The sequence below is a fragment of the Gobio gobio genome (assembly GCF_949357685.1).
Source record: "Gobio gobio genome assembly, chromosome: 7".
Taxonomy (NCBI): domain Eukaryota; kingdom Metazoa; phylum Chordata; class Actinopteri; order Cypriniformes; family Gobionidae; genus Gobio; species Gobio gobio.
Window position 1 is genome coordinate 56,949,891 of NC_137103.1, and position 11,293 is coordinate 56,961,183.

The window sequence follows — 11,293 nt, forward strand, 5'->3', positions numbered from 1 at the left end:
TACACATATTTTAATAAAATATCAGTATTTTTCTTGCATTACAGTCATAAGATGCTTAAATAGTTTAACTTTCCTTTTAAAACTTTTAAAATGTACAAATATTTTTCTTATTTTACAGTAATGAGATGCACAAATACATTAAACTTACTTTTTTACACTTGTAAACTTTTCAAATATTTTCATGAAAAAACAATTTTCTTGCAAAACAGTCATGAGATACATAAATACTTAAACTTTACTTTTTTAAACTTGTAAAATGTAAGAAATATATTAAAGTAATGAAATGCACAAACTAACTTTTTTACACTTGTAAACTTTACAAATATTTTCATGAAATATCACTATTTTTCTTATATTACAGTAATGAGATACACAAATACACTAAACTAACTTTTTTAAACTTGTAAACTTTACGAATATTATATAAAACACTGATTACAGTAATAAGATGCACAAACTAAGTTTTTACACTTGTAAACTTTACAAATATTTTCATGAAATGTCACTATTTTTCTTATATTACAGTAATGAGACACAAATACATTAAACTTACTTTTTTACACTTGTAAACTTTACAAATATTTTAATTAAATATCACTATTGTTCTTGCAAAACAATCATGAGATGCATAAATATTTTAACTTTACTTTTTTAAACTTGTAAAATGTAAGAATTATATTACATTAATGAAATGCACAAACTAACTTTTTTACACTTGTAAACTTTACAAATATTTTAATAAAATATCACTATTTTCCTGCATTACAGTAATGAGATGCACAAACAAAATAAACTTACTTTTTAACTTGTAAACTTTACAAATATTATATAAAACCACGAATTACAGTAATAAGACGCACAAATTCATTAAACTTATGTGTTTAAACTTGTAAACTTTATGAATATTTTAATAAAATATCAAAATTTTTCCTGCATTACAGTAATAAGATGCACAAACACAATAAACGTACTTTTTACACTTGTAAAATTTACAAACATTTAAATATCTCTATTTTTCTTGCACTGCAGTAGCAAGACGTTTAAATACTTCAATCTCATTTTTTACATTTACGAAGATTTAAATAAAACATCACTATTTTACGAAAATGTGCCTAAAGTTCTTGCAAAAAATCTTAATGGTCCTAAAATAGGGCTAATTTCTTATTACACTGGATGTTTTTTATCATTATCCTGTCCTTATTCCTGTCTGGTGATTCAGGGTGAAGAGTTTTTACCTTTGAGCACTGCTTGTGACTCTGACACCACACCAATGATCCATTGCTCTGAAAAAAGAAGAGAGACATCATTAAAACACTGAGAGGAAACATTTAAACTGCAGTGAATCAGTTCAGTGAATCGATTCAAAGAATCATTTGCAACGGTTCAGGGATGTGAATCAGGGCTTTGTTCCCTTTCCCAAAAGCATCTTTACGGGTCTGCAAACCAAAAGTCTGCTTAAGTTCAATGTCAAGTTCAAAGGATTCTGGAACAATGTAATCCAGTGGAAATTCCCTGCGAAACCTTGGGAAACAACTTATCATTAAAGGACTTAATTTGCCATCCAGTACCGTAGGGTGTTGTGCACATGATGTCAAGGATAATGGTCAACTAGCTTCAAAGAGACGAGCAGAAGATAGTCTGTTCTGAACCAGAGCAAACGCAGAACACGTGAATCATCACGAAGCCGCTATAATGAGTCATTAAACCAGCGCAGCCTGAACCGTTTGAGCAATTCCACAGGATCTAGAACAGATCGGACCCAGCATTACTGCCTTCAGACGCTTTAAACCTCAACAAACCATCAACATCATGCTCTCATGAGAACGATAGATGGACGGATGGGGAGAACGATAGATGGACGGATGGGGAGAACGATAGATGGACGGATGGGGGGAACGATAGATGGAGGGATGGGGGAACGATAGATGGACGGATGGGGAGAACGATAGATGGACGGATGGGGAGAACGATTGATGGATGGATGGATGGATGGATGGGGAGAACGATAGATGGACGGATGGGGAGAACGATAGATGGATGGACGGATGGGGAGAACGATAGATGGATGGATGGATGGGGAGAACGATAGATGGACGGATGGGGAGAACGATAGATGGATGGATGGATGGGGAGAACGATAGATGGACGGATGGGGGGAACAATAGATGGACGGATGGGGAGAACGATAGATGGACGGATGGGGAGAACGATAGATGGACGGATGGGGAGAACGATAGATGGACAGATGGGGAGAACGATAGATGGACGGATGGGGAGAACGATAGATGGACAGATGGGGAGAACGATAGATGGACGGATGGGGAGAACGATAGATGGACGGATGGGGAGAACGATAGATGGACGGATGGGGAGAACGATAGATGGACGGATGGGGAGAACGATTGATGGATGGATGGATGGATGGGGAGAACGATAGATGGACGGATGGGGAGAACGATAGATGGATGGACGGATGGGGAGAACGATAGATGGATGGATGGATGGGGAGAACGATAGATGGACGGATGGGGAGAACGATAGATGGATGGATGGATGGGGAGAACGATAGATGGACGGATGGGGGGAACAATAGATGGACGGATGGGGAGAACAATAGATGGACGGATGGGGAGAACGATAGATGGACGGGATGGGGAGAACGATAGAAGGACGGATGGGGAGAACGATAGATGGACGGATGGGGAGAACGATAGAAGGATGGATGGGGAGAACGATAGATGGACGGATGGGGAGAACGATAGATGGACGGGATGGGGAGAACGATAGATGGACGGATGGGGAGAACGATAGAAGGATGGATGGGGAGAACGATAGATGGACGGATGGGGAGAACGATAGATGGACAGATGGGGAGAACAATAGAAGGACGGATGGGGAGAACGATAGAAGGACGGATGGGGAGAACGATAGATGGACGGGATGGGGAGAACGATAGAAGGACGGATGGGGAGAACGATAGATGGACGGGATGGGGAGAACGATAGAAGGACGGGATGGGGAGAACGATAGAAGGACGGATGGGGAGAACGATAGATGGACGGATGGGGAGAACGATAGATGGACGGCTGGGGAGAACGATACATGGACGGATGGGGAGAACAATAGAAGGACGGATGGGGAGAACGATAGATGGACGGATGGGGAGAACGATAGATGGACGGGATGGGGAGAACGATAGAAGGACGGATGGGGAGAACGATAGATGGACGGATGGGGAGAACGATAGATGGACGGATGGGGAGAACGATAGATGGACGGATGGGGAGAACGATAGATGGACGGATGGGGAGAACAATAGATGGACGGATGGGGGGAACGATAGATGGACGGATGGGGAGAACGATAGATGGACGGATGGGGGGAACGATAGATGGATGGATGGGGAGAACGATAGATGGACGGAGGGGGAGAACGATAGATGGACGGATGGGGAGAACGATAGATGGACGGATGGGGAGAACGATAGATGGACGGATGGGGAGAACAATAGATGGATGGATGGGGAGAACGATAGATGGACGGAGGGGGAGAACGATAGATGGACGGATGGGGAGAACGATAGATGGACGGATGGGGAGAACGATAGATGGACGGATGGGGAGAACAATAGATGGACGGATGGGGAGAACGATAGATGGACGGATGGGGAGAACGATTGATGGATGGATGGATGGATGGGGAGAACGATAGATGGACGGATGGGGAGAACGATAGATGGATGGACGGATGGGGAGAACGATAGATGGATGGATGGATGGGGAGAACGATAGATGGACGGATGGGGAGAACGATAGATGGATGGATGGATGGGGAGAACGATAGATGGACGGATGGGGGGAACAATAGATGGACGGATGGGGAGAACGATAGATGGACGGATGGGGAGAACGATAGATGGACGGGATGGGGAGAACGATAGAAGGACGGATGGGGAGAACGATAGATGGACGGATGGGGAGAACGATAGATGGACGGATGGGGAGAACGATAAATGGACAGATAGATGGATGGATGGGGAGAACAATAGATGGACGGATGGGGAGAACGATAGATGGACGGATGGAGAGAACTATAGATGGATGGACGGATGGGGAGAACGATAGATGGATGGATGGATGGATGGATGGGGAGAACGATAGATGGACGGATGGGGAGAACGATAGATGGATGGATGGATGGGGAGAACGATAGATGGACGGATGGGGAGAACGATAGATGGACGGATGGGGAGAACGATAGATGGATGGATGGATGGGGAGAACGATAGATGGACGGATGGGGGGAACAATAGATGGACGGATGGGGAGAACGATAGATGGATGGAAGGATGGGGAGAACGATAGATGGACGGATGGGGAGAACGATAGATGGACGGATGGGGAGAACGATAGATGGATGGATGGATGGGGAGAACGATAGATGGACGGATGGGGAGAACGATAGATGGACGGATGGGGAGAACGATAGATGGATGGATGGATGGGGAGAACGATAGATGGACGGATGGGGGGAACAATAGATGGACGGATGGGGAGAACGATAGATGGATGGAAGGATGGGGAGAACGATAGATGGACGGATGGGGAGAATGATGGATGGACAGATAGATGGATGGATGGGGAGAACAATAGATGGACGGATGGGGAGAACGATAGATGGACGGATGGGGAGAACGATAGATGGACAGATGGGGAGAACGATAGATGGACGGGAAGGGGAGAACGATAGATGGACGGATGGGGAGAACGATAGATGGACAGATAGATGGAAGGATGGGGAGAACGTTAGATGGACGGATGGGGAGAACGATAGATGGACAGATAGATGGATCGATGGGGAGAACGTTAGATGGACGGATGGGGAGAACGATAGATGGACAGATAAATGGATAGATGGGGAGAACGTTAGATGGACGGATGGGGAGAAAGATAGATGGACAGATAGATGGATGGATGGGGAGAACGTTAGATGGACGGATGGGGAGAACGATAGATGGAGGGATGGGGAGAACAATAGATGGACGGATGGGGAGAACGATAGATGGACGGATGGGGAGAACAATAGATGGACGTATGGGGAGAACGATAGATGGACGGATGGGGAGAACTATAGATGGACGTATGGGGAGAACGATAGATGGACGGATGGGGAGAACGATAGATGGAGGGATGGGGAGAACAATAGATGTACGGATGGGGAGAACGATAGATGGACGGATGGGGAGAACAATAGATGGACGGATGGGGAGAACGATAGATGGACGGGATGGGGAGAACGATAGATGGAGGGATGGGGAGAACAATAGATGGACGGATGGGGAGAGCGATAGATGGACGGATGGGGAGAACAATAGAAGGACGGATGGGGAGAACAATAGATGGACGGATGGGGAGAACGATAGATGGACGGATGGGGAGAACGATAGATGGAGGGATGGGGAGAACAATAGATGGACGGATGGGGAGAACGATAGATGGACGGATGGGGAGAACAATAGATGGACAGATGGGGAGAACAATAGATGGACGGGATGGGGAGAACTATAGATGGACGGATGGGGAGAACGATAGATGGAGGGATGGGGAGAACAATAGATGGACGGATGGGGAGAACGATAGATGGACGGATGGGGAGAACGATAGATGGACAGATAGATGGATGGATGGGAGAACGTTAGATGGACGGAGGGGGAGAACGATAGATGGACGGATGGGGAGAACGACAGATGGACGGATGGGGGGAACGATAGATGGACGGATGGGGAGAACGATAGATGGACGGATGGGGAGAATGACAGATGGACGGATGGGTGGAACGATAGATGGACGGATGGGGAGAACGATAGATGGACGGATGGGGAGAATGACAGATGGACGGATGGGGGGAACGATAGATGGATGGATGGGGAGAACGATAGATGGACGGATGGGGAGAACGACAGATGGACGGATGGGGAGAACGATAGATGGACGGATGGGGAGAACGATAGATGGACGGATGGGGAGAACGATTGATGGACAGATGGGGAGAACGATAGATGGACGGGATGGGGAGAACGATAGATGGACGGATGGGGAGAACGATAGATGGACAGATAGATGGATGGATGGGGAGAACGTTAGATGGACGGATGGGGAGAACGATAGATGGACGGATGGGGAGAACGATAGATGGACAGATAGATGGATGGATGGGGAGAACGTTAGATGGACGGATGGGGAGAACGATAGATGGACGGATGGGGAGAACTATAGATGGACGGGATGGGGAGAACGATAGATGGACGGATGGGGAGAACGATAGATGGATGGATGGGGAGAACGTTAGATGGACGGATGGGGAAAACGATAGATGGACAGATAGATGGATGGATGGGGAGAACGTTAGATGGACGGATGGGGAGAACGATAGATGGACGGATGGGGAGAACTATAGATGGACGGTATGGGGAGAACAATAGATGGACGGATGGGGAGAACGATAGATGGACGGATGGGGAGAACAATAGAAGGACGGATGGGGAGAACAATAGATGGACGGATGGGGAGAATGACAGATGGACGGATGGGGGGAACGATAGATGGATGGATGGGGAGAACGATAGATGGACGGATGGGGAGAACGACAGATGGACGGATGGGGAGAACGATAGATGGACGGATGGGGAGAACGATTGATGGACAGATGGGGAGAACGATAGATGGACGGGATGGGGAGAACGATAGATGGACGGATGGGGAGAACGATAGATGGACAGATAGATGGATGGATGGGGAGAACGATAGATGGACAGATAGATGGACAGATGGGGAGAACGATAGATGGACAGATGGGGAGAACGATAGATGGACAGATAGATGGATGGCTGGGGAGAACGTTAGATGGACGGGATGGGGAGAACGATAGATGAACAGATAGAGAGAATGATAGATGGATGGATGGGGAGAATGATAGATGGACAGATGGATGGATGGGGAGAACATTAGATGGACGGATGGGGAGAATGATAGATGGACAGATAGAGAGAACGATAGATGGACGGATGGGGAGAACGATAGATGGACGGATGGGGAGAACGATTGATGGACATGTAGCACTTATCTAATAATTAGCAATAGTTTAATGGATTGCTTATTGTATAATACAGTTTGAATTTGAACTTGTCAGAAGATTAAGGGATCGCTAAGTAGGTAGCGGGTTGTACTGAGAAACAACAGACAGACACAAGATTAAATTTGAAATAGAAATATAATTGATTTCACCTTTAAAGAAAATATAGAAAGTTAATCAAATAAAATAAAGTAAATTACAAAATCACATGGACAAACAATAAAACTGACTGAAAATTCCCTCTGAGTGCACTCGGTTTTTCCCTGAAATATATGCACAGACCGGTCAATTCAGTACATCAAAAATAATTAAAAAATAAAATAAAATAAAAATAAAAGAATACACAAAAAGAAAGTGTAGTGTCTCTCTCAAAAGACCTCAAGTGTTCTCATATGTTTACAATGTCTCTTGATCTGGTCTATGGATGACCATACACCCTTAAAATTTCTCTTGCTTCACGATAACTGGAAAACTCAAAGAAAGGATATCGTCGTCCTCTCCATGATGTATTTTCTTCTACTCTGCTAAAGGTTTGCTTGGCTCGCCATCCAAAATGGAGTTCACAGGGTGTCACAGAAGATCGCTCGGGTGTCACGTTTCCAAGATTCAAGAAAGAAGAAAAGAGAGAAGAAAGAAAAAATAGAAACAAGAAAGACAAAGAAAAAAAAAACCTGGCCTCTGAATCAATAGCGTTTCACTTATACAGACACGTGGCCAACAATGGCGACGGTGAAACTCTTTGATCGATTTTTTTTGCTCTCACACAGGCGCACCTCTATTACAGGCGTGCGCGACCACAAAATGGCGTCACGAACTAATAGATTGTATTACTATATTCAGTCGGCTTCTTACTCCGAATGCATCGAAGTAATTGAATTTTGAACTTCCTCGTACTTTTCGAGGGGTTGAAGTCTAAATTTGATCAGTTTGGATCACATTGATCAATCACGTCTGCTCTCTCCATCAAGGTCGTCTCTTCTGTCATCGCGCATGCTCATTGACACGCACGGCGCAAAATGACAAAGAGCTCTCATTCGTCAATCACTGAGGATTAATCTGGAAATTAATTTGCATTAATTTATTTATTCTTAATCAGTTTTACACCTCTTACTGACTTTTAATAAGGGAATATGATATAACTAGATGGTATATAAATTAAATAATCCCCTTTATTTAACCTGTGTTACAGACAGATGGGGAGAACGATAGATGGACGGGATGGGGAGAACGATATATGGAACGATAGATGGACGGGATGGGGAGAACAATAGATGGAATGATAGATGGAATGATAGATGGATGGATAGGGAGAACGATAGATGGAAGGATGGGGAGAACGATATATGGACGTATGGGGAAAACGATAGATGGACGGGATGGGGAGAACGATATATGGAACGATAGATGGACGGAATGGGGAGAACGATAGATGGAATGATAGATGGACGGAATGGGGAGAACGATAGATGGAATGATAGATGGAATGATAGATGGATGGATGAGGAGAACGATAGATGGACGGATGGGGAGAACGATAGATCGAAGGATGGGGAGAACGATAGATGGAAGGATGGGGGAACGAAAGATGGACAGGATGGGGAGAACGATAGATGGACGGAGGGGGAGAACAATAGATGGACGGATGGGGAGAACGATAGATGGACGGAGGGGGAGAACAATAGATGGACGGATGGGCAGAACGATAGATGAATGGATGGGGAGAACAATAGATGGACGGATGGGGAGAACAATAGATGGATGGATGAGGAGAACGATAGATGGACGGATGGGGAGAACGATAGATGGACGGATGGGGAGAAAGATAGATGGACGGATAGGGGGAACGATAGATGGACAGGATGGGGAGAACGATAGATGGACGGAGGGGAAGAACAATAGATGGACGGATGGGGAGAACGATAGATGAACGGATGGGGAGAACAATGGATGGACGGATGGGGAGAACGATAGATGGACGGATGGGGAGAACGATAGATGGACAGGATGGGGAGAACGATAGATGGACGAATGGGGGGAACGATAGATGGACGGGATGGGGAGAACGATAGATGGACGGAGGGGGAGAACAATAGATGGACGGATGGGGAGAACGATAGATGAACGGATGGGGAGAACAATAGATGGACGGATGGGGAGAACGATAGATGGACGGATGGGAGAACGATAGATGGACGGGATGGGGAGAACAATAGATGGATGGATGGGGGGAACGAAAGATGAACGGGATGGGGAGAACGATAGATGGACGGAGGGGGAGAACAATAAATGGACGGATGGGGAGAACGATAGATGGACGGATGGGGAGAACGATAGATGGACGGGATGGGGAGAACGATAGATGGACGGATGGGGGGAACGATAGATGGACGGGATGGGGAGAACGATAGATGGACGGAGGGGGAGAACAATAGATGGACGGATGGGGAGAACGATAGATGAACGGATGGGGAGAACAATAGATGGACGGATGGGGAGAAGGATTGATGGACGGATGGGGAGAACGATAGATGGACAGATGGGGAGAACGATAGATGGACAGATGAGGAGAACGATTGATGGACGGATGGGGAGAACGATAGATGGACAGATGGGGAGAACGATAGATGGACGGATGGGGAGAACGATAGATGGACGGATGGGGAGAACGATAGATGGATGGATGGGGAGAACGATAGATGGACGGATGGGGAGAACAATAGATGGACAGATGGGGAGAACGATAGATGGACAGATGGGGAGAACGATAGATGGATGGATGGGGAGAACGATAGATGGACGGATGGGGAGAACGATTGATGGACGGATGGGGAGAACGATAGATGGACGGATGGGGAGAACGATAGATGGACGGGATGGGGAGAACGATAGATGGACGGATGGGGGGAACGATAGATGGACGGGATGGGGAGAACGATAGATGGACGGATGGGGGGAACGATAGATGGATAGGATGGGGAGAACGATAGATGGACGGAGGGGGAGAACAATAGATGGACGGATGGGGAGAACGATAGATGAATGGATGGGGAGAACGATAGATGGACGGATGGGGAGAACAATAGATGGACGGATGGGGAGAACGATAGATGGATGGATGGGGAGAACGATAGATGGACTGATGGGGAAAACGATAGATGGACGGATGGGGAGAACAATAGATGGACGGATGGGGAGAACGATAGATGGATGGATGGGGAGAACGATAGATGGACTGATGGGGAGAACAATAGATGGACGGATGGGGAGAACAATAGATGGACGGATGGGAAGAACGATAGATGGACGGATGGGGAGAACAATAGATGGATGGATGGGGAGAACAATAGATGGACGGATGGGGAGAACAATAGATGGACGGATGGGGAGAGCGATAGATGGACGGATGGGGAGAACAATAGATGGATGGGATGGGGAGAACGATAGATGGACGGGATGGGGAGAATGATAGATGGACAGATAGATGGATGGATGGGGAGAACGATAGATGGACAGATAGATGGACAGATGGGGAGAACGATAGATGGACGGATGGGGAGAACGATAGATGGACGGGATGGGGAGAACGATAGATGGACGGGATGGGGAGAACGATAGATGGACAGATGGGGAGAACGATAGATGGACAGATAGATGGATGGCTGGGGAGAACGTTAGATGGACGGGATGGGGAGAACGATAGATGAACAGATAGAGAGAATGATAGATGGATGGATGGGGAGAATGATAGATGGACAGATGGATGGATGGGGAGAACATTAGATGGACGGATGGGGAGAACGATAGATGGACAGATAGAGAGAACGATAGATGGATGGATGGGGAGAAAGATAGATGGATGGATGGGGAGAACGAAAGATGGACGGATGGGGAGAACGATAGATGGATGGATGGGGAGAACATTAGATGGACGGATGGGAAGAACGATAGATGGACAGATAGAGAGAACGATAGATGGATGGATGGGGAGAACATTAGATAGACGGATGGGGAGAACGATAGATGGACAGATGGGGAGAACGATAGATGGACAGATAGAGAAAATGATAGATGGATGGATGGGGAGAACATTAGATGGACGGATGGGGAGAACGTTAGACGGACGGATGGGGAAAACGATAGATGGACGGATGGGGAGAACGAT

The 11,293-nt window shown here is 46.3% G+C and overlaps 1 protein-coding gene across 1 annotated transcript in view; it reads right to left on the reverse strand.

Annotated features, from left to right (window-relative positions):
* The window catches only part of anos1 (anosmin 1), a 122,129-nt gene that overhangs the window by 91,181 nt on the left and 19,655 nt on the right, over nt 1-11,293 (reverse strand). Inside the window, exon 2 of the mRNA XM_079822534.1 lies at nt 1,236-1,283. Within this exon, the coding sequence (XP_079678660.1) occupies nt 1,236-1,283 (48 nt within the window). The remainder of the gene's footprint in view (nt 1-1,235; nt 1,284-11,293) is intronic.